Source organism: Neodiprion virginianus, chromosome 3 (genome assembly GCF_021901495.1).
Source record: "Neodiprion virginianus isolate iyNeoVirg1 chromosome 3, iyNeoVirg1.1, whole genome shotgun sequence".
NCBI lineage: Eukaryota > Metazoa > Arthropoda > Insecta > Hymenoptera > Diprionidae > Neodiprion > Neodiprion virginianus.
In genome coordinates, this window is record NC_060879.1 from 27,244,824 (window position 1) to 27,271,077 (window position 26,254).

Here is a 26,254-nt window from a genome sequence, read left to right on the forward strand (position 1 = left end):
CTTTTCATACTCCAAATTGCATTATTTGAATTACCGTTTGTAATTAAAATGAAAATAAGGATTTTAAAAAAATTAGTCGAACCTGACAAATCATGTTTTATTTATGTAGAGCCTGCACTTATAGCTGAGTATTTCATTCAAAACTGGATCATGCATGGACTGCAGGTAGGTATGCCAAGTGTTTGTTACAGGTGTGCGGGGATTTAGAGTTTCAAATTTCAATTTCGTGACAAATTTGACAAAATTCAATGGCTTTTCCATGATTTTGTTAAGGCCAAATAAAAATCCCCAACTATTTCAGGTTTTCCAGACTTCCAGGTAGAGCGGCAATACTGACTTTTCATTCTTGCTACCGTGAAACAAACCGGCACATATTGAACAACCGACAACCTGATTTCCTATTGCTAAATGATATTGTCATAACGCTTCGATTTGAGGAATAACTTTAAATTAGTATGCTTTTGTCTATTACATAATGCTAACACATTGTCCCGATAGGTATAAATTGTTCGGGCTTGATCCGCAATCTGATGCCTAAACCGTTGTGTCAGTATCCAATAATCAAACGACGAAGGGTTGATTTTGCAATCAAAACTTTGACCATAATTAATTCGCATTTCAATCTTTGAATATCTTGAAAATCTACCGCAATAACGTTTTGAGCAACGTTCTTTGAAAGCCGAGAAACTGAAAATCAAAAATTATTTCAACGAGATGATTATTTGACAATAATTGGCAAGCCCTTCAATCATACAATGTGTTTTTTAAGACAAAAAATTGGAGAAGCAAAACATCCACCAAGAGCTGATTACTGGACAGATTTGAATTTCAACACTTGAGAAAACGGGGAGGATAAAAAATAAACAATTTTCATACAGTCGATCTACTTTTCACAGGTAATTTGACTAACTTGCAGACCGTTATACTAATGGAAGTGCAGCATGTTGTTAAATCTAAAATTCAAGTGTCGTAAACCTGGTTAGCTCAACGCAAAATGGTCAGTAGATGTATAGGTACAACAAAAACAGTAGTAAAAAATGATGAGCCTTCGGCTGAGAATCGATTGAAACGACTGTTTCAAGACTAATTAAACCCCAAGGATTGCCAAAAAATTTATATAAAACATCATTTGTTCGTTTTTGCATAAAATACAATTCTTCCCGGGTTTACGAACTAATAAATCAACAAATATATCCCTTCAGAGATGTTGACTTTGATGCTTTGACTTGCTATGATGATTTGAGAATACCTCAAAATGAACTGAAAAATTGCTAAGACATTATTGCACATACCCATTGATACACAGATAAAGCTTTGAGTAAATGAAATCCTTTAACGGTAAAAAAATCTCCGTCTGAAAATTCAAAAACACAGCGTTTTCCGATTTCGCAATTCACAATATTTTCCCATAAAATATGCAGTTGCTTCTTTCCACAGTGGCAACAGTATTGGAAATACAAAATGAACTGAATATTCCCTGATTTCGAAAATCCATTTTCCCGAAGCTCCATGCCTGTTCTTCACTTTGTAAGTATTCCTTCGTTCATCATAGCAAAAATGTCTTGCGATACTTGCGAAAAACTCTCTAAAAGTCAAAAAGATGCAATACGCGAAACGAAATGTGAGACTGACTTTGATCTGTAAAGAATTACGAATGAATTTGTTGAAATTCATAAACGTTTCGTTCGATCGCGAACTTTTGTATTAGACATAATCAAACATTTATTAATTGAAAGAGATGCGCTTTTCGTAATGAAAGCACGCCGGTCGATCTATAAATTAAACGTTTTATATATCGCAGCGTCGTTGCTTGTCTGGTTCTTCCTCTCGGCATGATCGGGTTCACCGAATCATGGAATTTATACGCACATACATACGTATGTACATATGTATAAATATACATACATAGCGTGAACAATACCATGCCAACTTTGCTGTTAGCAGACGCCCATTCGCGATCCCCGTAAAGCCCCAAGTTCCGTACGCCTCCATTCGGAAGCATGAAGCAGCACTCAAAGTTCTGGGTAAAATTGACGACGTCGAGATTAATCGAAGGGATCCGTCTCCAAATGAATGCGAGATTATAGGATACGTGCTCAGAGCTATTCAACCCTTTCGCGATGTCACGCTTTTACATACATTACGTATAAGTTCACATTATTCATATACCACGCACAGAATAATTCAACCAAGACATCAAGTTCCATTTCAACTTAACAAACCCACTACGTGAGAAGATGTTACAGTACCTTTTTTCGTTTCTTGATCAACGAACAAACTTGTCAAGCTTATTGCTAGTTGCTTTCCTTGCGTATACCTTGAAGTGTTTCACATTTAAGAAATTTTCGATTTTCTGCGGACAATGCAAAAAATACTTGCTTCTGGTCTAAAAAAGAAGCTTCAAAGAGACTGAGCGGTGTAGCACCGATTTCAGGGTGTACGAAAACGATTTTTGTAAAAAATAAAGAAAAATCGATATTAGCACCCCTTTAACACGTGTTATATCTCTTATATTCTGTAAAAAAAAAAAAAAATGCATTCTAGATCAAAAAGATTATCTAAAGCGCGTTATAGTGAAATACTGATATAGAAAGCTCACAAAAAATGCCATTTCATTGTAAAATATAAAAGAGATAATACGTGTTAAAGGTGTGCTACTGTTGATGTTTAATTTTTTTTTAGAAACATTTTCCGCATCATAAAACTGTGGTGCTAGTGCTCAGTTTCTTAGAGGCTTCTTTCTACACCACGACCAAACATTTTTTGCGAGCACCCGTAAAAAAAAATCCAATATGAAATACCCTAGCATACCTATGACCGAAGAGCAACAAGTGATTCCAGAATCAGAATTACACTTACAGCTCTCGTAATCACCGAAGGAATAATTTTTCAGCAACATCGATTACGTGTCCACATATGTATGTACGTATGGTTAGCGTAACAATCAGGCAGCTAAAAATAAGTAAAATTAATTAAAACTTGTTCCCCCTTTCTGATCATAATAGAATCAACTCTAGTAACACATACGTGCATACGTGTCCTAGCTACATGTGAAAATACAAGTTATATACGCTGAGGCGACTACAGCATTCGCAAACAAGTTATTTTCAAAAGTTAAATTGGGCTTTGAAATAGTCAAAAATAGTTTCGTACACAGTGTCCAAGTTCTCTGCCATAGCAATTTGTACATTTCCCTCCATTCCAGAATCAGAGATACCAAGATCATATGCATATTACTCCGTGATTAAATTTACTTTGACATCATTACGCAACGAGAATGTCTGCAATCAAATTCTATATAAATTATAAGATAAATTGTAAGAAAGATAATGGAATAAAAAAACTTGCATCCAAGTTTAACATCGTGTGATGTCAAAATGTATTGGACTTTGAAATTCCTCAAAACTGACTATGATTACTTCATACTTTACGATCATTCTCAAAAGTAATCAATATACAATCATTGGAGGAAGTTTTCATATTATTTTAACGTAAATATTTATAACTAATTGTATTGTTTTGCAAGTATACAACTAGGAAAAAAGTTACTATAGTTGGAGGGTGCAAGATATTATTTGCCAAATTAATGGGTCGTGCGAGGTTTGAATATTTTGCAATTACACTTACCTCGTATACAGTAGATAAAAGTGTATCATAATTACTAATTGAAAATACTGCAGTATCAGCGGTGGAAAAAAATGCGTATGTATCCAAAACTCAGTAACTCCTTTGGACCACGTTTTTCTGTTTTATATTTGTTTTGTTCTTCTATGTAAGCTACAATACGATTTCTATAATGATTCATTATTCTAAGTGATCTTAATAATTAAGTAAGAAATATGTATCTTAAGATAAACCGATCATAATTAATACTAAGTCCCTACATTTTTATTTAGCCTACCATCCAAAGAAGACCTGAAATGACATCTCATTAATGCAGAGCCCATTCACGGATCGCCATCATATGTATACTGAAACAGGTACCCTTGCTTCAATTGGTAAGAAAAAACACGCGTCGAAGCAAAATGTATCAATAAAAATAGGAAAATCGAACTTTTAAAATTAATAACATATGAACAAATGCATATCGATCAAATGTCACGAGTTCGATTCTTTCTTTATTTCCTAATCCTTCCTCCATCAAGCAGTTGATGTTCATTGATTATAATCGCAGATAAATAGATAATTGACCTGAACTCATTAACGACTTGATTATAAGATAAGGGTCTTATATCTAACTCGTTAAATATATTGATCTTCAAATAATTTTTTTTTGTTACTTTTACAATCAAATCCAGCATCAAACCACCCTAACGGTAGTTTAATTGATTACGAGATTATGCAACTGTACCATCATCTTTTCGTGATTATAAAATTATATATTTCAATTATAATATAAACAAAACTGTTAAATGTGTATGTTATCAACATTGATTGAGAACTATAAGTAGAGAAGCATCATGTCACCGCCGAAATAACAAGTAACTGAAGGGCAATGATTGGTAAGAAAAACGTGATTGATTGATAATAGATACTAAAATGGGCTCATGAAACGCCAGATTCACATTTCATTTCTGAATCATCAAGTGAAAAACATTTTTCCAAAAAAAAAAAAAAAAAAAAAAAGGTCAACACCATTAAACTATAATTTTCTTGAGAGTTAACTGAAAGGCATGATTATCAAATACCTCAATCATCAGTTACCATTACATTATCTATATTTAAATTTTCATTTCTCAACTACTAGCTTCTACTGTACAAAGTCTAGCTGAGAATCAGTTGTAAATATTCGAGCACAACATCAAATTGAATTAAAGAATGGTTCAACTGGATAAAATTGTTACCATCAGTCATAAGAGGCGTATGGATTGTTGTAATTGAATAAGGTGTACATCATTCGTATTTCTGACACATGCTACCATTTATACCGAAGCACGAACTTGCGAGATTGACACATCGTACCAGCTAGCTGTGAATAATTTTCTATTTCAAGAAATCGTAAGCAATTTTTTTTCGCACTTTTAGAAACCCACAGCTGCTGCATAAAATGTATATTTATTCACAGGCCTATCAAATTGTATATTTTTTTTTCAATAATAATAGTAACGGTTATCAAGATGTTACTGGAATTGTTTAAAAATTATCAAAAATAATTTACTACACTGTTCAGTTATCCTCACCATCCTCATCATCATCCGAGATATATTTTCTCGTCACTCTTTTTCTACGCCCCCCACGATTCTCCCCACTTTTCTTACCTTTAAATTTTATCTTCATTTTTACGCTTGAATCGCCGTCTGAACCATCATCTCCATCACCTGCAACAATTTTCGATCAAATTTTTATTTAAAGAAAAGGAAGATAAAACAACGTGATCCTGAAATCACAGATCAAGTAAATGGTGGTCCGAAGAATTTGCTCGGAAATAACTGTTGGTCGTGTCTCGATTAACTGCTTGCAAATTGAATGACAAGATATTATTGTTATAGTTGAAAACATTTAAATTACATGAATAACTATGTAGTTTCTAGTTTTTCATTTTGTGACCATGGTGCGTTGATTGAATAAATAAATTTCGTCGGAGATGGTCAGTGGTTGAATATTTATTTATTACTACGTTTCTGCAGGACACGGCCAGCCATCTTTGGGAAAAATTTGCGACAACCGTTGGACTAGATGTTCTTAATTCACCATTATGCGAGGAAATGGTCTTCACTATGTAGTTTTTAGTTATAAATAATTTCTAAATCAAACCTTTATCATCTCCATCGGAATTGTCACCCTCAGCTTCTATTCTCTGTCTTGCATTTGTAAAAACAGATTGTAAAACTATTGAATCCTCGTGAATAAGTGATGCCTCTTCGTTATATATTTGGGCATTTTTACATAACTGCATGAAGTCTTTTTCAAGTTCATCAAAGTCGGAATACTAGAGAAGAGAAAAATATTAATGTTTAATTGAAATTATGTAAAATGTTTGTTGATTGGAGTAGACCATTCTGCTTCTTGATACGAACGTATTTCACTAATACAAAAAATTAATAAATGTTCCAGAAACTCACTTTTCCCTCATCAATTTTTTGCCGTAGTTTATTTATTGTTAGAGGCTTTCTAATTATTTCGTAGTAATCAGGTAATTCACGTCTTGAAGGTAATTTCATAAAAGGTTCGCTCAATAATCGGCCGTTTGTACTGTCAGTGTAATTGACAACAACAGCAATCAATTTTTTCATACTACGTTTCAATTTCGGATCAACAGATGTACCAGAGCTACCACCACGCCGTTTTTTCATTATCGGTTCCTCGTCTTCTTCACCTTTTTTCCTACGTTTGCGTGTCTTCTTTTTCTTCTTATCATCTTCTTCTTCTTCTTCAAACTCATTACCGTCGTCATCGATAGCTTTCAACCATTCTTTTTCTGTTAAACTATCAGTGTAATCAACCTCTTTACGCTGACGAGATCCTCTGCCTAAAAATCTTTCTTCATCCTCTTCATAAGTCCACCTTTCTACCTCGTCATCGTCTTTCACCAGCCAGTCAGGCAGCTCTGCTTCTTCCAAAAGACGTGATTTGCGGTTGGGCCCTAATTTTGCTTCTTCTCTTCTTCGTTCTAAGTCCAGTTTTTGGAATTTTTCAAACTCTCCTTCCGAACGTGCTATCATTTGATTCACGGTTTCGTCATCCGGCACTTCGTTTTCCTCCTAAATTTCCGTAACATACAAAATATCTGTATTGTAAGTTTTCCAATAAGGTCACAGAATAGTTTAACTATCAGTGAACCTTTGGTTACCCAGTAAATAATGATTGCATGAATCTTACCTCGTCATCGGCGTCATCTTGATGCAATATACTCTGGAGAAATTGTTGTCGTTCTGACCCTGTGGACTTCTGATCAAACATTCCAGCCTGAATGACTTTTTCGTCCATGTTCAATTTGTACCTGGCAGCAGCCAATATTCGTTCCTCGACAGAGTTGACGGTCATTAACCTTAACACGCGAACCTCGTTCTTTTGTCCAATTCTATGAGCTCTGTCTTGAGCTTGCAAATCCTGAAAAAATTTAACCCCGTGTTAGAGCTAATCGAGATAATAATTTTATAAAAATTTTTACCTGGTGTGGATTCCAATCAGAATCGAATATGATGACAGTATCTGCGGCCTGCAGATTAAGACCAAGACCTCCAGCTCTGGTGGATAAGAGAAAGAGAAAATATTCGGATCCAGGATCATTAAATTTTTTTAGCAGATCCCCTCGGTCTTCAGCCTTGGTAGTACCATCTAGACGCAGATACATGAAACCTCTCCAGCCCAAATAATCCTCCATAATTGTCATCAATTGTGTCATTTGACAGAACAACAATACTCTGTGATCCGTGGCCTTCAATTTCGGAAGAATGCGATCCAACAGCTCAAACTTTCCAGACGCTCGATACAGATCCGGTCTACAAATGATAAAATATAATCACTGTCCAGCTGTATTTCAATTTTGGAAATGAAATATTACTTTAATATTACTCATCAACTTTAAATAGGTACATAGTACAACCATATTTATGCTTGATAACTTCAGAGTAATATTTTACCCAGTAACTGTAGATCCTTGAATTCCGACATGTTCGCAATACTTTTCTTCTATGGCTTGGAACATGAATGGATGATTGCATAGTTTCCTCAATTGCACAATTGTATTCATGAGAGCCTTAGCGCCACCCTTGCCTTGCTTTCCTTTCTCTGAGCCATCTGTCAGTAGAACCCCCTTGCTCTGCATGTGTCTGTGATCAAATAATGAGCAATCAGAATAGAGCAATGAGTGACTTTACCGGAATTCGATCATTTGGTAAGGATTAATAGTAGAAATTGTGAGCGTATTTTCAATACGGCAGCTCAGAAAAATTGATCCAGTTAAAGTAGTATTTGAATACTTACTTGTAAAGAACCTTCTGTAAACCTGACATATCGCACTTAATAATATATTCAACTTTATCTGGCAACTGGGATTCGACTTCCTTCTTTAGACGACGAAGCAAGAACGGACGCAATACTTTGTGCAAACGACGAATGATCAAAATAGTTTCTTCTTCATTCAGTTCGACCTAAATGAGAAGAATAATCAATTTTAACGTGATAAATAAAAATCTTAAACTGCATTAATTTACAGATTTTACAAGATAAATATAGACATGAAGTGAAATTGAACTCACTTTTTCACCAGTCGTAGCGAAAGGCGCGTTGAACCATTGTTCAAATGTGCTACAAGACTTGAAAATTGATGGTAGTAAAAAGTTCAGTAATGCCCACAATTCTGGGAGTTTATTTTGCAATGGGGTACCAGTTAGCAACAAACGATGTGGCGCAAGGTAATGAGTGTTCAGTACTTGTGTCAGTTTGCAATGATGATTCTTCATTCTGTGACCTTCGTCAATAATCATGTACTTCCATTGCAGCTTAGCTAGAACACCTTTGTCTTTGATAACATACTCGTAGGTAGTCAAAAGAACATTAAACTTGGTTGCTCTCATTTGTGATTGTATAGCCCTACGACCAGCAGGAGAACCTTTATAAGAAACCACTACCACGCTAGGTGCCCATTTTTCAAATTCCAACACCCAATTGGACAATGTCCTGGAATAAATTTTTTTCATCTTTTATTTCAAATCATTCGCCTCTGCTTGTCATGTTTAGAATTACAGAGTGTTCAGCAAAATTCAAATTTACGAGGCAAGAGGTGTTCTAGTAATATAATATTTTGAGAATAAAATAGGACACATTCAAGGTTTTACACAATATGTTTTGTTATCAATATACTTGAATAACAAATTGAAACCGTGAATTTCCGAGTCTATGTAAACACATTCTCAGTGAAAAACGAATAGTGTTAGAGCTAAAATTGCATCGTAATTAATAAAGTAAAGGAAATCTCTAAAGATAACGGATCTATAAGTAGAATTGAAATATATTTTGTATATTTAAAAACATGTTCCGGAATCTCAATTTCTAAGATCACTGAACACCTTAAATCATAGTTTTTTCATTGTATCGCTACATGTCAATTGATACAATATATTGTTTAAAGAATACTTACGAGAGAGGAACAATGATCAAGAAAGGACCATTGACTTTTTTCTTTTCCATAAGATGCGTAACTAGAGCGATAGTCTGAATAGTTTTACCCAAACCCATCTCATCAGCCAAAATTCCATTTAGATTGTTATTGAACAAAGATACCAACCACTCCAAGCCCTAAGAATAATAAAGAGTTTATTTGAATTATCCATATTATATTTTCTTCTGTAATCCTACAGTTTGTAAGTAATGAATTAGTCATTCTACAAAGAATAAAAAGTAAATATCTATAAAATATTGAAATTGCATACCTTAATTTGATATTCTTTCAACTTTCCATTAACCATGATAGAAGCTTGTTCAGTCACAACTTCATGTACAGTATGAGCTATACTGTAGTAAGTTTGTTCCTCAGTTTTGTATTCGTCGTCTTCGACTTTAGCTTTATGAAGAGTTTTCTTAACTTTATCATCCTCAGAATCTCCTTTATATTTATCTTTGCCTAAGAGAGCAAGATCCAGTTATGAAACTTTAAAGTTTGAAAAACTTGAGATTATCAGTTTAGAAAAAATATATATCAAGCATAGCAAATATTTACTGAGACTTCAATCTCCACAGCTTGAAAAAAAAACTTGGTATTCCTCCGAATCAAAAATATAAGACTACTTGCTGCAATCAATATTTTTCTACATTATTTTCAAAAATATAATAAATAATAAAACTATTTGCCGATTGTTATATTTTCCAGAAGTTTAAAAATAAGTCATACCACAGACTGTAAATGAATTTGAATAAGATTTATCTCCGAGGAATAGTTTATATCAATGGTAATGTATTATTGTACGGTATTTATGTTAATAATTTTGGTGATAAATAGCAAACAGCGCAAACATACACTCAAACTTGCCCTCGTTTTCCTCATCTTCACTATCTTCCTCTTCGCTCTCAGAATCTAGTACTTCCCATCCAGGATGAGATTCTAAAAATGCTGGCAGCTGACTCAAGGGTAGTGCGTCTTCGCCCGTCAATTTACGGCCAGTAGAAGTTTCAGTAACTGATACTCGTCTGTCACCGTTCCCATTACCATCTTCACCGCCTTCACTTTCTTGGAGCTTCTTTTTCTTCTAGCCCACAAAAATAAAAATGTCAGCCAGAAAACAATAAAAACATTTCTCAGCATTTACAAGTATCTGGCTATTTAAGCATACACAAACTCAACACTTTACCTTTTTACGTTTTTGTTCTTCAACTTGTTTTCTTTTTTGTTCCATTTTATGTTGCTTAACCATTTCGGTAAGGTTTCCAATATATTCGTCAGTTTGCGAGAGCAAAAATGCCAAACGTTTGTCTTTTTTCTGATCGATCAATTTTCTGTAACCCTCTTCGTCCTCAGCCATCAAACGACGCATACGTTCCTTTTCGATGCGTTCTTGTTCCTTCTTTTGCTCTCGCTCGGCGTTGGCATGATGATTCAGTACAGCTTTGTTCAAACGTGCCAATTTTGCAACATTATTGCGATGGAATTCCTTAAAGTCCTTGCCATGCTGGAGAACAGAGCTCAAAAATTCCTGAACATAAAATAATTTCAGGAATACTGTCAGTTCTTCTGTCTATCATGTATTATCATTATACCATATCAGCACTGTATTAAATATCTTTCAATGTTGCATTTTTAGAAATTTATATTGTTCCAACAACAACCATTAGCCATTGTTAATGCAGAAAAATAATATACTTTGGTGTATGTAAATAATTGTCGATTATTAAAATTATTTGATGAATATCGTTTATATTATATTCATTCGCATACCTGATGTTTCTGTCTGCGCTTACGCTCGGCTTCTAACTTCTGTTGCTTTTCCAACTTTTCCGTAGCTCTAGCTTCCCGCAAACCCTGCCGTTTCGTTCTTTTGTAGGCCTTAACATTTACCGCTGTTTCCAAAGTAGTATCTTTACGAGTACAGGCTATTATCTGTAAAGAATTACACATAGTATTGAACAATCGGATATTAGCAACGTTGACTCCTGTTCCTCTTGCAGAACTTTCTTACAATTACTTTCTACTAAATTCTTAAACCATATATTGAAAACATCGCCAGTTAAATTGAAAATTCGTAATGTCTTGGCAACAAGAGTAAATTTACCGCCGAGGGGTTAGATGTGATTGTTACATCATGTAACTTACCTCAGATCTAAGCTGACGCTGGAAGTTGAGAACACGCAATGCTCTCAATTCAATTTGTGCTTGAAGACGAAGATCTTCTGGCATATTAGTTGGTAGATTACTGAGTTGTTCCATCCGAAGACTGATACGCGCAGCAACTCTATAAAATAAATTTTCAAATCAGAAATTCTGTTACAACACACAAATTTTCTGACATTTTAGATCTTCTAATATCACTATTACCTATTATAACATTTAAGTCAATATGATGTGGATTAAGCGGAAAAATATTTTGCTACTTTCTATTTCAAAAGAAATAGAAAACTATATACCTATTCTCACGCTCTTGCAATATCAGCAGAGGATCAAGTCCAGCTGGTTTTGCGATGCTAGTAACTCTGTTAGTCTTGGCTCCAGGTTGTTGAGGTTGCTGTTGCTGTGGTGTTTGTGGTCCAGGTCTTGGAGGACCACTGGGTCCAACAACGGGTGGGCCAGCCATTTGTGGGCTGGGACCCGGCGTGACAGGACCTTGGGTTTGATCAACTGGACGTTGGCCAATACCTGGAGGAGGAGCTCCGCCTATTTAATTTTGATTCGAATCAAGGACTGCCCCGGGATCATTCTACTCCACTTTTTTACAATTTTTTACCTTTACCAAGCATCAAGAATTTCACTAAATCAGCCAATGTATTTCATTGATCCTTATACTTTGTATTGTATTTGTTGAGATATGCTTTTCAAAATTGTCAATGTTATTTTTAAACTGTAAAATGTTTCAACATAAATCAGAAATCAAGGTTGAGATAACAGGCAGCCAATGATATTTTACCATGCTTTTTACTACTTTTACAAGTCGTAATTGGACATATGACAATCAACTATAAATACTCGTAATTAGGAGAATGAGATTTACAAATTAAAATAATGCGCAAGAAATTTATACTGGCAAAGCGGCAGAAACAAATATCTATACAAAAGTAATGTCATAATATTTATCGTGGTCCGCGCGTCCCTAAGAATCTCAATTGGTTAGCAAGGACTTTCATGTGGAAGCTACCATTAAATGAAAACTAAAACAGATATTCGTTACATTTATGTATTACACCACTATTGAGCACATAGATCTTTTATTTTCACTACTTCTGTGTAATTTGATGCAAAATATTATGCCAGGATGTGTTACTATCAAAATATGCGAGTAGAACAAGGCCAAGTTCTATGTAAATTATATAATTACAAAACTTCTGTATAATATAATCTATTGAAGGATCAAGGTGAATATTGGGACAAAACATTCTAACTGAAAAGTGAATCAAAAGTTAGAGTAGTCACCCAGAATAAAACGAGCAAATAGATCATACGAACACCGATCTACTATCAACCTACCTTGAACAGCGAGTGCTAATTGTTGAGACAAAGGTTGATTCCTTGCTAATAATCTGTATGCCATAATTTGAACGCTATAGAAAAGAAACAAAAAAATCATTAGCATTTTTATAAAAGTAATTCACGCAAGAATAATTTACCTTTATTAATAAATCAGGTGAAAACTAATTACCGAAGTTGTTGCAATTGCTGAGTACTGAAAGCCTGTTTTTCTCCCATACTATTGCCCTGCCGAGCTCTCAGCGCAAGCAGCTGCGAATAACGTGGATCTTCCTGAAGTCCTTTTTCTTCCATGGAATCAATCGCCCTCTGTAAAGCATTCAAGTTCTCTTGTACGGGTCCTGATGTACTGCCCGGAACGGGGGGCCCTCCAGGTCCCATCTGTCCTGGTGCTGTCTGATTCAGCTGATTGACTGGGCCACTTGGACCCATTTGCCCAGGACCTGTCGGTCCCATTTGTCCTGGTCCACTCGGGCCCATTTGGCCTTGACCCTGACTGCTTGGTCCCATCGATCCAGGAGGATTTTGTCCTATCTGTGATCCCTGTCCTCCTGGTCCCATGGGACTCGGACCTCCGGGTATTGAGCTTGGACCACTAGGACCCATTTGATTTGGTCCTCCAGGTCCCATCGAGTGTCCGCTGCTTGAAGTCATTTGTCCTGGTCCACCTGGACCAATATGACTGCCGGGTCCAGTGGGACCCATGTGCAATGACCCTGGAGGACCACTCATGTGACTAGGGCCACCTGGTCCGATTTGATTACCTCCTTGTGGCCCACCAGGCCCCATTTGTCCTAGGAGACATGATAATAATTCAGAAAATCAAACCATTCATGAATTTGGGAACATAAATGAAATGGTAAAAAGTTGACTGAAATCAAATTATATGATTTTCACTGTAGAATTCAATCTACATTGGCTAAATCCAACAACCATTCTTCTCAATGATATTCCATTTATTTTCGCCATAATACAAAATAATTTCAATTTGATAGACACAAGTCATACACTGGGTGCCTAAAAAGGACAATACAGGATCGCATTTTTTATGCCATGTGAATGCTATACAATACATTCGTTCCCACTTCCTGTTTCACTCGACAATAGCCAGTAAGTATAACTACAAGTGACTAATTTTGAAAGTACACACCTTGTCCTATATGTGGTCCACCCTGTGGGGCACCTTGTCCTATATGTGGTCCGCCCTGTGGTGCTCCTTGTCCTATATGTGGTCCACCCTGTGGCGCTCCTTGTCCGCTTCCCGGTCCCATCTGTCCAGGACCTCCAGGTCCCATATGGGGTCCACCCTGAGGGCCACTTGGACCCATTTGCTGTCCAGGTCCGCCAGGACCCATTTGATTAGGACCACCAGGGCCCATTTGATTAGGACCACCAGGGCCCATTTGATTAGGACCACCAGGACCCATTTGGTTGGGCCCACCTGGTCCCATCTGTTGTCCAGGTCCCATTTGCTGTCCAGGTCCACCAGGGCCCATTTGTCCAGGCCCACTGGGACCCATTTGTTGTCCAGGCCCCATCTGTTGAACAGGTCCGCCTGGGCCCATTTGCTGGCCAGGGCCTGCAGGGGTCATCTGCTGACTGGGGCCTCCCGGTCCCATTTGTTGACCAGGATTTCCGGAAACCATTTGTTGCCCTGGCCCTCCTGGACCCATTTGTTGACCAGGCCCTACAGGTCCCATTTGTTGTCCAGGCCCCCCAGGGCCCATCTGTTGACCTAGGCCAGCAGGTCCCATTTGCTGTCCCGGACCTCCAGGTCCATGCTGTCCAGGCCCTCCTCCCGGACCCATCTGACCTGGACCTCCTGGGCCCATTTGTCCAGGCCCACTATGGCCCATCTGAGGACCTGGTCCTCCAGGACCCATTTGACTTGGTACCCCAGGGCCCATTTGACCTCCCGGTCCGCTAGGACCCATCTGACCCCCAGGTCCTCCGGGACCCATCGGCCCTGGGCCTCCGGGGCCCATTTGACCAGGCCCACTTGGACCCATCAAGCCCGGACCTCCCGGACCCATCCCACCGGGCCCACCAGGTCCCATTTGCACAGGACCGCCTTGACCCATGTGAGGTCCACCCTGCGGACCATTTGGACCCATTTGTCCTGGGCCACCAGGTCCCATTGGCGTAGCTGGACCTTGTTGTGGTCCTGATCCTGGACCACCAGGGCCCTGAAACAAAAAATGATGTGCTGGTACAGTAAAAGATACGAGTAAAATTAGTTGATATTCATCAATCATCTTTTGAAAATGCATGGCTTAGCGAGCAACAGTGTTTGAATTGATTTTTTCAAGGTATGCTGAGTTCCATGGCATGAGGCCCAAAAGCGTATGGCTTTTTGGGAATTTCACTGAAGATTTCATAGCAGTTTGGTTACCGGATGACGACGACGAGCCAACTGATCAAGTCTCAACTGTTTTAAACTCGAATCTGTTGAAGACCAGAAGAATCGAAATATTCCATTCACCGAATGACCTACCCGTCAATTGTTTGATTGCTTCATGCAATCGGGTTTAATCTAAAACTTCGCTACTACCGCGCGCTTCTGTTCAAAACGTCGTCAAATCAAACACGCGTCTTGTATTACACATACGAACGGAATGCCATAACCAACCCCACTATAACCTGTACCATCAATTAGTATCAATAGAAAATTACGCGCAGCTGATGCTTGGCAATGATCAAAATCAGATTTATTCATTGCGGTTTTGGAATGTGACCGGACCTCGCTAGAACAAACTAAATTTTGTGAATTAATATTATGCATAATCCGTAGAGCTTAAGGGTTGAAGAACCTAGATAAAAATCTTACTTCGGCTTATTAGGCTTTGGTTCTAGTAGCATCGGAGTAGCATAAAGATCGGAAAGTAGCTCTTGACCTCAATTTAAACAACTAACGTCGTTCCGGGCTCACTTTGACTAGTTTATTGTAACAGAAAAATATTGATAAAACTTGTATTTCCATAAGTGTGAAGCAGTCATCGCACGTTAATGACACATGACATTAACGAATCTTTTACTTAATGTTTTCCAGACTCGAAATTTGCAGAGTAACAAGGCTTCGTAGGGCTTATACGCTTATGGTTGATAGGTAGTTTCATGTGTTTGATGTCTGAGTTCTTTGTTTGCAGATAACGCACCAACGCAAGTACATCAATTGATTTTATCGGAAAAAATGCAATTGAAGGAAGTTGTTAACCAATTAATGAGTATCGGGTAAGGAGTGCGACGTATTGAGACAACTTGAATTGTTTTCATACCTAAAGTACCTTTGAAAAGGTAGATTCTCACTCAAAGAAGGTATTGAATAGAGATGATTACTTACAGTCGGCTCTAATGCTGCGTGAAGTATAACAAACGTTCCGACAGCCTTTTTTCTAAATTGAAACCAACAGGAATCACACAGTTTTACGGTACTGATTACTACAATCTATGTTTAAAAACTAAAAAAACCTATCAGTTGACAAATGCCATCCTCCGATAACGTAACGGCAGTGTCCAATCCTGAACAATAAGTGATGTTTAAGTTAACGTAACGTAGGATTCTTTTCTGAACTTTCGAGATTCTCCATAATAGAGGATTGGACAGATTACATTGACAAGCAATCAATCATAACTACTATGTTTGAAAATAATAAGCTATTACGTCAAGTATAACACGATATAGCCAGTATAGTGTACCTAACTAGCGGTTTTTACCAGATTAAAGCAAATTGTAATACACCAACCGCATGCAGGTGGCACATGCACGTCTAATATCTTGCGTAACTAAGTAGGTATAATTGCTTATTGAAAATCATCTCCAATGTATCACGTTACGATTGATTACAGTAGTTTACAAAACCTTAACTGTACGACAATACTTCATGGCTAAGTAAGTCTGATTTGAAGTATAAAACAAGATTGACATGAACAAAATTCTATTCATCATTCAACATCACACCTTCAAATATGGCGTATTAGTCTACTCATCATTCGGCGGATCTACCAATAATGATTAGCGTTTCGATCGTTCGAAAAAATAATGGGTAATGATCATTTTTATTATTTGTCTTTGACAAGCTGCTCGCACTCTCAGCGGAACTCATGCACGTTGATCTAGCGTTATATATGTAGCAATTGGTTACAGCCTACGGCATTTTCCCAGGTATCCCCACGCCGGCTATAAGTGAGTTCATGCCATGAGCACGTGGGTTTGGCTCTCAAAGGCGTGCGCGAATCGCAGGCGAAAGCCTCGAGAACGAACGCGAATCAGCGAGAACAAAAATAAACGGTAATTCCGCCATGCGGACAGATCGACAAAGTATGAATGACACACGATTGGCACGTGGTCCAATGTGCCATGCTTCGCTCACCTGACTGACTGTGAGTGCAGTGCAATTTGAAAGCAATCGTTTATCCTGTTTTACATTCAATTCTGATGACACACGCATTGCGTTCCACGTCTCGCAAGTAAAACTATGGATTTAATGATGCACGGTTGAATTTACTAAAGTGCTTTCGCGGTCACTCCTCCATCTATAACCGACGTGATCAAAATATCTTTGCTTTGGAATTGATGTATTCCTTGAGAGCTTCAAATTCTTCCAGTAAAATCAGCCCGCAATTTTTCAGCACGATTATTATCGTATTTTTACAATTATAACATCACAAGTAGTATTTTTATTCCTTGAGCACCGACTGATGTTTCTTTTTTATTCCCAATTATGCATTATTACGTATCTGCAATAACTGTTTAAAAAAATTGCTGGTCAATTTTTATAATAAGCGGTAAAATTAAGCCAACTAACCAATAAGTGCGACCATATTTCACGTAAGTTTCATCGCAATAAAGGACGTCCTATTGGAACTGTATGGGTATTGAAATGCTGATGTATGTCTAACATTGAAAATTGAAAGAAAAACAAACCGCTGCACACGTAATACCGCGAGTCACCTGAACCTATCAAAATATACATATATCAGTGCTTTATTGGTAGAAATTTTCAATGAAAAAAAACTAACAGGGCATCTAGTACAAACGATCCATGGACTGTAATGTAGATTAATTGGAGAATTCAGTATTATAATAGTTTTAGATTTTGCAATCCACTGACCGGGATATCCTAGGAGGAGTGTAACCGTCGAATTACTTTGTAGTTTGGAATTTTACTCGACTTATCGGAAATAACACAAATATAGGTATTTGGTGGACTGTCTACCAAACATTATATATACATTTAAATTTTTTACACAACGATATAATTTATATATATATATATATATACATACTCTACTTATCGGAAATAACACAAATAGTATCAAGTGCATACATTCGAGTGGCGATAATAAAACAAATGACCTGCAGGGATGCATGTTGAGCAAGTCCGTGATTTTCTTTTAATGATCAAGTCGTACAGAACACTGGAGAATTTAAAAAAAAATTCTTTTTTTTGCACTTTGCCATTTTGACCAATATTAACAAATTAAAAAAAAAGTCTCATTTCGATTACACTCACACAGTTTCGTAACGTTAAAATTCGGTTTTTAGGAAAAATTACATAAAAACTTTTTTTCAACTGTGTAGTACTTCTGTGATTAATTTCAAAAACAGTGAGAATAATTTTTTTCTACCTTACGTGTCAACGAAAGTTATTCTAAACTTTTTTCGCAAAAGTATCTCAATGGTCCCTACAAAACATTACTTTTTTTTCCAAAAATCGGCCAAGCCGATTCGAAGACATAGATCTTTTTCGATTTTTTGATTTTCGTTCGTGTCTTCCGAAAGGAACATATTTCGAAGTTTTAATTTACAAGAAACTGTACTTATAAGAAAAAAGAAAAAGCATGACTTGATTATTTTTGGTTTCTCTGCTTAATACGCCGATAAGATTGTTTCGTCTGCAATAAATATACTTGAATCAAAACGTTCACGAATAAATGAAATAACAATGTGAGTTGAACATCCTACCTGCGAGGGGATCGATTATCAGAAACTGGAGGTCTGGTTAGTCAATTCAAATATTCCGCAGCGTGTAATGTTCCTACCGATCGGCCGCTGATGGAATATTCCAATTAAAATCCCGTGGAAAAGAACATCACTGTTTGTATCTATTGTCCGAAATAATGTGGCGCAGCTAACGTAGAGTACATAGGGGTGGGGGTCGAGCAAGAGCGTTAAATACCCGGATGATCAGACCGAAAAGTCACTCTGAGAGAAACAGTGGAAGAGTGCAGTGCGTTATTGCAGCGTGCAGCAAATAAAATTTTCGATCCCAAATCTCAAGTTCAATTATAATAATCTTCAAGTCGCAGCTCAGGCTTTCAACCGTTTCAATCTAAAGATAAGCTAATAACTAGCCGCATCAAAATGGGCAGCCAACAACACGACTTGAACCATTACTTTGATTTTGTCATGAAACTGACTATCGACTCCGCGAAGGTTTATAATTAATTTTTATTTTTTAAATTAGCTCAACGACCATTTACTCATATAACTTGATTATAATTGACACGAAGTCCTCTTCAGCATTTGTGCCAAGCACTATAATTGACGTTAGTTTCTAAATTTCAGGTGATCAGAGAAGCTATCCAAGGTGGTAAAAACATCGAAACGAAAGCTGGTGACTGGGACCTGGTAACGCAGTACGACCGAAAAGTGGAGGAGATCCTGATATCTGGATTAAGCAAGGAATTTCCCACCCACAAGTACGTTCCTGCGTGTCTAACCCTTAAACAACACAGTTTCAACATTGTTACGAAAATGAAGAATAATCATGGAGCCAACGAACGAATGTCGTTACTTACAATTACTATCTTTACCGCACAGATTCATTGGCGAGGAAACCGTCTCCACCAACAATCATTTGCCAGAATTGACCAATGCACCAACATGGATAATCGACCCCATCGACGGAACTACAAATTTCGTGCACTCGTTTCCTCACACTTGTATATCAATTGCTCTGGCAATAAACAAAGAGTTAGAGATTGGCATCGTCTACAATCCGGTTCTTGAACAACTATTCACAGCAAGAAAAGGACGCGGAGCTTTTCTCAATGGGAAATCAATCAGAAGTTCATCCGTCGAAGGTCAGTGTGTATAAGTTGCACAAAAGTATCAGAGTATCCTGAATTTGGTCTGACCTCAGCGTTTTATGGCGTATTTATTCGATCAAACTTTAATTGAGTCAAAAAAACGAATAGCCAGTGGGTCGGGTTGACGCTATCGCAAGCAGACGCCAAAGTCTCGGTATTAGAATGAGGAAATTACATGTTCCCAAGTTATCACACCGTAATAAATCTTTCGAGAAAGTCCAACAACTCCTCCTGTAATAAACTGTTGTAAAATCAGACAGCAAATATAATTGCCCGGGATTTTACATCTCTCGGTTGCTGAGAATTGTTTACCGCAAAGTGTAGAATAAAAAAAAAAAGGAAATTAATCACATTTATCATTAGTTGTAAATGAAACGCGTTATTTTGTTACTACACCGATTAAGCGGGAGGTTTACGCCACGCGCATGTTTTTTATACAGAATCAAATATTCAGCTGTGACAAATACTTGCTCAAGGAATATTACTTGGAAATATAATGAACTATAATCGAATAATTCGTGAAATATTGTGAATTCAATAATATTGCTGGATTATTTCCGTAACGGCTTGAGACAGAGATTTGTATTATAGATTATCGTCAGGGATGAAAACCATTAATCTAGCGCAATAATTTGTATCTCTAACATTCGTTTTATCCTTCTTTCAGAACTCGCAAACTCTTTGATCTGCATTGAAGCTTCCTACGCGACAATCGAAGATATCCGAGACATAATCCTCGGTAGACTGGAAGCATTCGTCTCAATCGCTCACGGAATCAGAACTCTCGGTTCGGCTGCATTGACACTTTGTCACGTAGCAATGGGGGCCGCAGAAGCGTATCACACCGACAACCTGATGCCTTGGGACGTGGCTGCCGGTACCCTAATAATAAAAGAGGCTGGTGGCTGTGTGATAGACACGAATGGTAAGAAACTCTGGCAATGCGTTGACAGTTCTGATTTACTATTTCGAAATTGGCGTTTTCGTTGATATAACCGTTGAATCGACTCCTACGATTTTAAAGGTGGCAATTTCGAAGTCATGAGTCCCAAAGTCCTGGCAGTGGGCAATCGCAAGTTGGCGCAGGAATTGGTCAAGCTGATAAAACACGCGGATGCGAGAACACAACAGAAGCGGCTCCGGAGCATCCAGGCATAATAGTTATTACGGAGTTGGAAGTTTCATCTTCAAATTTTAGTATTTTTATACACTACACTACATGGCGCGGATTAAACCCGAGTCATTCCATCCCATCGATTGTAACCGAAGTCAGTCGCTGGACCCAGCACGCTTATATATTAGCTAAATTTGTTACATCTTATATAAATTGTAAATATTTACTTATCGATAAAATTAATTATTCGACATAGGACAGTTACAACATTGGTAATTTTTTAAATGTCCAAATACCTTTGCGGTAACTATAATTTTACCAATAGCATCTCAATTTTTCATCTCTAATTCTTCTTCATAAGTATAAACTATAGATAAACGTTGTTGAATCATATTTTTCATTGAAAAATAGAGGTATTTTTGCAATTACCGCAAGTAAATAAAGAATTTTAAATATTAGGACTATTGTTGTTCTTAACCACACACTTTTTGATCGATGTTTTTTTTCACAATATCGAGTATTGATTTGATGAAAGAAAAAAATGCTCAAAGACTTAGGAACAAATATGTTTAATGATGATATGAATAATAACATAACTTTCGCAACATTTTTAACTTGATATTTTTATTCTACTAAAGTATACCAAGTAATACCTGCATATTTTTTTGCACCTAACTGTGATAAGATAACCGAAAACAAGAAGCTTCTTCTCAAATTTCAACTTTCGTTATCGAAAATACTGTATTATATATACAGAGACAAACATTATTGACTTAGGTACAACATCGTCGTTAATGATAAGGTGTTGGAAATCCGACAATTATTCAAGATAGAGCATTCTAGCATTCATTTAATTAGTTCGAAGATCAACGTTCGAAGAGGTTCGCCGAAAAGACGGAAAGAATGACGAGCGCGGAAGAGATTGAGCATTTTTTCCAAGTTGCCAAATCATTGACTTTAGAAGCCGCTGAGGTAAAAGCGTTAAGTAACCGACTTATAATTAGCGCGAAATTTACTTACACCATAATCAGATTTTATACAAATTATCTAAAAACGTTTGCAAATGAAAACTCGAGTGAAGAGACAGAAACACGAAACTAAGAGAGATTCAAGCATTCGAATTAAATTGTAACATTAAATTGTCGAACTTTTTAAACGTTTGCAATTAATCGATTTTAATCAATTGATCAACCATACAGATAATCAAGAACAGCATCAACGAATTAAAGGACGTAGAGGAGAAATCGTCCGACAAGGACCTCGTCACTAAATATGACAAAGAAGTTGAGAGGCTGCTGTTTGAAAGATTGTCAAACGAATTTACGGAGCACAAGTAATAATCTAATGTTATATGAAAAATACGTAGTATTGCGTGTATAAACAAACTTTGTAATTTAAACTGTGCAAGATTTATCGGAGAGGAAACATCGTCGTCTAATAAAGAAACCCCCGAACTCACGGATGCACCAACGTGGATAATAGACCCGATAGACGGGACGACCAATTTTGTCCACTGTTTTCCTCTAGTCTGCATTTCGATCGGTCTGGTGATTAATAAAAGACTCGAAATAGGAATCATCTATAATCCGTGCTACGATGAGATGTACACGGCGAAGAGAGGCCAGGGTGCCTTTTTGAACGGAAAAACTATTCAACCATCGTCAACAAAAGGTGAAAGTCGATTGAAACGATCTTACGTTAATCGAAAAATAAAACAAGATACGTGTAATTGCGATGATACAAAGTGGAGTTTATTGATGTCGAAAAATTACAATAATTAAAAATAAATCATAATATACATGCTCACGTTTTCGTACGTCTCGTATTGGTTTCTAGAGTTGAAAAAATCACTTGTCAATTTGGAAACTTCGTCGTTATTCAATACATCTCAAGCTGACATTGGATTGGCACGTTTCAATGCTGTGATCAAGGCTGCTCACGGGTAATAAAAAACAGCCACTTTTTTAACATTATTATACTCGACAAAAATGCTTAAGAGAACACGCGAATGATTATATAAACTTCAATTTCAGAGTGCGCACGATTGGTTCTGCCGCTTTGGCTTTAGCTTTCGTAGCCAGAGGAATAATCGACGTGTTTCACATGGACGGACTGAACTCTTGGGACGTTGCCGCGGGTTGTCTTATCGTAACAGAAGCTGGAGGCAGCCTCATCGACACAAAAGGTATGAACCCGTCGTTTGATACAATTCTATCAGCTCTCAAGCATCTGATTCCACATTTAATGAAAAACAATCCCCATCGTCAAATACCGGCTACGTATAATATTTTTGTCGCCAATTTTCAACAAGCTTGATATTGAACGTAATCGTACGACCAATCGTTATCAATTTAATTTGTTCACTCAACTTTTGCCACTTGCATGTAATAACGTATGTAAAGACCCCGATCAAAACGATACAAAAGCAAATAACTGTAATTACTCGTAAGGCAAGATGAATGGCGCTCTACATTGATACAACGATCGTGTGTCCGTGCGTCTTTATTTTCAGGGGGGAACTTCGATTTCATGGCTCCAAAAGTTATCGCAGCGGCCAATGAAGCTTTGGCCATAGAAACCTCGAAGTTAATACTAGAGACGGATCTCAGGACGCAGAGAAAACGATTGAAAAAGAATTGAATATGTTATTTTACAAGCCACTATTGTCAGTATATGAATAAAACAATTTCAAACCGCAACAACTAATATATAACCATGTTACTTTTTCATTTTGTACGATACAAAGGATGTGAAATTTGACTAAGGTTTAACTTTTATCTACAATACGTAACAGATGCAGACACTAAACGTTATCTATAAGTTAATTCACATAAATCTAATGCGTACGAAACTTTAACTAGTAAAAGAAATTAGCTTCACTGTATATGCAGAGAATTTGTCAGCAGTCATTGAACGTGTACTGTAAACACTGCTGCATAATATCATGGTGGTTGTAAAGAAACCTTCAAAAGAGAATGTAAATTGACCCAAGTATAACGCAGAAATCATTGGACCAATCTAACCTTCGATCAAACGAATCAAAAGTCGAGACAGAATAAGTGTGTAGAATAGTAGTTCACAAGTATCCGTTTCCCCGGAAGGAACTCAAAGGAACTGCCGCACTGATCGTTTACGGTGTTTCTAAAAGTTCTTCCTCGCGACTTGAGTAAGTAAGACCATAACTGAAATGACGATGGATTCCACCCTCGACGTATACTACGAATTCGTTATGGGTTTGACTCGGGAAGCTGCCAAGGTGGGAATTCGAAAATCGCGAGTATTGCTGTATCGTATAACGGTTCATTAATCGTTAATACTACAAACTGTTGAAAGGTTATCACCAATTCGATAAAACTGCGAAAAACCGTGGACACGAAACGAGGTGATTGGGATCTCGTGACGCAATACGACCGGGAGATTGAAGAAATCATAATTGATCGTTTGAAAAGTCAATACCCGGACCACATGCAAGTGCCCATTCTCCATGCGTGTAATAATACAAATTTTGGATTTCCAAACAAATTGGCGTAATAAAAAAACCTCGAGATGATACTGAAAATATGTATCACAAATACAAGACAGTCATTTTAATTTTCAGGTTTATCGCCGAAGAATCGGCGGGTAATAATTCACCAGATCTGACCGATGCTCCGACATGGATAATAGACCCGATCGACGGCACTACCAATTTCGTTCACGGATTCCCGCATACCTGTGTCGTGATTGCTCTAGCCATACGGAAAGAGGTGGTGATTGGAATAGTGTACAATCCACTTCTGGAGCAACTATTCACGGCTAGAAAAGGCCGGGGTGCTTTTCTCAACGGAGAACCGATTAGTACCTCGGAAGTGGACGGTGAGTAAAATAGCACACACTTGTAGTGAATTTCTCACGACGTTAGCGCGGGAATCGGACAGAAACAACCTCTTAGGGTTACGCGATCACATTTTGATTTACAGATTTTTCGAAAGCTTTGGTCTGCTTTGAGCCCGGATTTATAAAGATTGAAAGCATGGCAGAGTACGTGGTCGAAAGACTACGAGCAATTATAAAGGTGGCACATGGGTAAGCCTTTATACTCATGCTACAAATGCTATGATAGTGAAATTTTTCAGCAGCGTTATTAAAAGTTACAACAATTCCGACGCTTTCAGAATACGGACCCTCGGAGTTGCCGCCTTAACACTTTGCTACGTAGCGATGGGTGCTGTTGACGCTTATCACATTGAGGGACCTGGCATAGAAGTTTGGGACATCGCCGCAGCTTCTCTGATCATTGCGGAAGCCGGAGGTGTCGTCGTCGACAGAGTTTCAGGTATAAAAAACACGGGCCTAACGTTATAGCAGTACTTGGCAATTAAGCAATTTAAAAGTGCCGCAAGTAGTACAGTTGCGATGGTTGTGACGACTAAGGGATGGATTTAAGCGCAGGTGAACCAGTGGACATCATGAAGCCAAGAGCGATCGGAGCGGCGAATTCAAAAATCGCAGATGCAATGGTAAAGATTATTCGTGAAACTGACGAGAGAGTTGACCAAATGAAGAACAGTACCCATTGAAGAAACGATGGATGAAAACAAGGAATCTTTCAATGCATGCTTAAACCGTCGCATTCGTGTCAAAGTACTGGAATTTCAATTGTTGCAAAGCTCAAGAATTTTATAATGCACGTTGAACGTTATTCTCTCGATAATGATGGATCGTTGCGATTGAGCGGCGCAATTTGTTTCTTCACAATTGTACATTAACAATAAAGCAGTCCGTTGTGTATCAATTATTATTGTTTTTTACGTTATAATCATTTCATAATAGAAAGTCTGCTATGATTTCCGTATTTGCATTTCGAAAATAGTATTACTTCATGGTGATAAATACGAGTTGAGTACGAGATCGTCTGTCCGTCTGTCCGGAAATTTTTGCTTACATAGAATTAAGTTAGTAACGTTACTGTAACGATTTATGTTTACGAAAAATCGTTACTTCGCACCTTTAGTATTGTTTGGAATTTAGTAAACCATGGTAAACAAAACATACTCATATTTCAAAAAAACAAATCCTTTAAAGCCATTTGAAAATTGCACAATGATTTTTACTCTAATGTTTTGTTACGTTAACGGTACCAAGTTCAGCCTCATAAATTTCGTCTACATACGAATTGCGGTAGTAATTAGAGCTGTTAATATTGTTATTCTCATCATTGCTACAGTTATCATGGTTATTTACATTATGTTTTCGATGCCTTCGTTGTTCTCGTTATTTTCATTTATTATTTTAATTATTTCACTTATTTCCACAACTTTTAGTTCTTTCATTATTTTTTTATTGTTTTCATACAACAATATTTCTGCTAGCGCTCAAAGAACTGAGACGCGAGTGTCAAATTTTTGAGCATTTGTCTACAACAGTTTACTGCAGCAAAATTAAAAAAAAAAAAA

At 37.3% G+C, this 26,254-nt stretch overlaps 4 protein-coding genes across 15 annotated transcripts in view; 3 read left to right on the forward strand and 1 right to left on the reverse strand.

Moving 5' to 3' along the window:
• Positions 1 to 26,254, reverse strand: part of LOC124300740 (ATP-dependent helicase brm) — an 83,754-nt gene that overhangs the window by 52,650 nt on the left and 4,850 nt on the right. For 3 of the 11 annotated variants that reach the window (XM_046755072.1, XM_046755073.1, XM_046755082.1), the window contains 18 exons: positions 13,764 to 14,799; positions 12,786 to 13,407; positions 12,614 to 12,687; positions 11,560 to 11,806; positions 11,249 to 11,387; positions 10,874 to 11,035; positions 10,290 to 10,631; positions 9,959 to 10,187; positions 9,375 to 9,565; positions 9,083 to 9,240; positions 8,202 to 8,622; positions 7,927 to 8,093; positions 7,584 to 7,772; positions 7,112 to 7,442; positions 6,820 to 7,050; positions 6,063 to 6,701; positions 5,755 to 5,929; positions 3,726 to 5,318 (listed from right to left, as the gene is read on the reverse strand). In XM_046755072.1, coding sequence (XP_046611028.1) covers positions 5,167 to 5,318; positions 5,755 to 5,929; positions 6,063 to 6,701; positions 6,820 to 7,050; positions 7,112 to 7,442; positions 7,584 to 7,772; positions 7,927 to 8,093; positions 8,202 to 8,622; positions 9,083 to 9,240; positions 9,375 to 9,565; positions 9,959 to 10,187; positions 10,290 to 10,631; positions 10,874 to 11,035; positions 11,249 to 11,387; positions 11,560 to 11,806; positions 12,614 to 12,687; positions 12,786 to 13,407; positions 13,764 to 14,799 — 5,505 coding nt within the window. In that variant the 3' untranslated portion in view covers positions 3,726 to 5,166. Of the gene's footprint in view, positions 1 to 3,725; positions 5,319 to 5,754; positions 5,930 to 6,062; positions 6,702 to 6,819; positions 7,051 to 7,111; positions 7,443 to 7,583; positions 7,773 to 7,926; positions 8,094 to 8,201; positions 8,623 to 9,082; positions 9,241 to 9,374; positions 9,566 to 9,958; positions 10,188 to 10,289; positions 10,632 to 10,873; positions 11,036 to 11,248; positions 11,388 to 11,559; positions 11,807 to 12,613; positions 12,688 to 12,785; positions 13,408 to 13,763; positions 14,800 to 15,005; positions 15,037 to 26,254 lie in introns of those variants that run through there. The other 8 variants (XM_046755079.1, XM_046755078.1, XM_046755080.1 and 5 more) reach the window with 7 other exon arrangements.
• On the forward strand, positions 18,815 to 21,277 carry LOC124300750 (inositol monophosphatase 1-like). The gene is made up of 5 exons (XM_046755104.1): positions 18,815 to 19,049; positions 19,182 to 19,315; positions 19,437 to 19,699; positions 20,373 to 20,630; positions 20,730 to 21,277. The coding sequence occupies exons 1-5, from the start codon at positions 18,978 to 18,980 to the stop codon at positions 20,861 to 20,863; spliced, it is 861 nt and encodes a 286-aa protein (XP_046611060.1). The 5' UTR covers positions 18,815 to 18,977; the 3' UTR covers positions 20,864 to 21,277.
• On the forward strand, positions 21,641 to 23,518 carry LOC124300752 (inositol monophosphatase 2-like). The gene is made up of 6 exons (XM_046755107.1): positions 21,641 to 21,791; positions 22,019 to 22,152; positions 22,228 to 22,490; positions 22,656 to 22,761; positions 22,853 to 23,004; positions 23,332 to 23,518. Exons 1-6 carry the CDS (start codon positions 21,723 to 21,725, stop codon positions 23,457 to 23,459), a joined length of 852 nt encoding a protein of 283 aa, XP_046611063.1. The 5' UTR covers positions 21,641 to 21,722; the 3' UTR covers positions 23,460 to 23,518.
• Positions 23,867 to 25,593, forward strand: LOC124300751 (inositol monophosphatase 1-like). 2 transcript variants are annotated; one of them, XM_046755106.1, is made up of 6 exons: positions 23,867 to 24,075; positions 24,153 to 24,286; positions 24,418 to 24,674; positions 24,779 to 24,884; positions 24,974 to 25,134; positions 25,246 to 25,593. In XM_046755106.1, exons 1-6 carry the CDS (start codon positions 24,007 to 24,009, stop codon positions 25,269 to 25,271), a joined length of 753 nt encoding a protein of 250 aa, XP_046611062.1. In that variant the 5' UTR covers positions 23,867 to 24,006; the 3' UTR covers positions 25,272 to 25,593. The 2 variants fall into 2 exon arrangements, with proteins under 2 accessions (XP_046611062.1, XP_046611061.1); XM_046755105.1 differs by having other exon boundaries at positions 23,873 to 24,075; positions 25,251 to 25,593.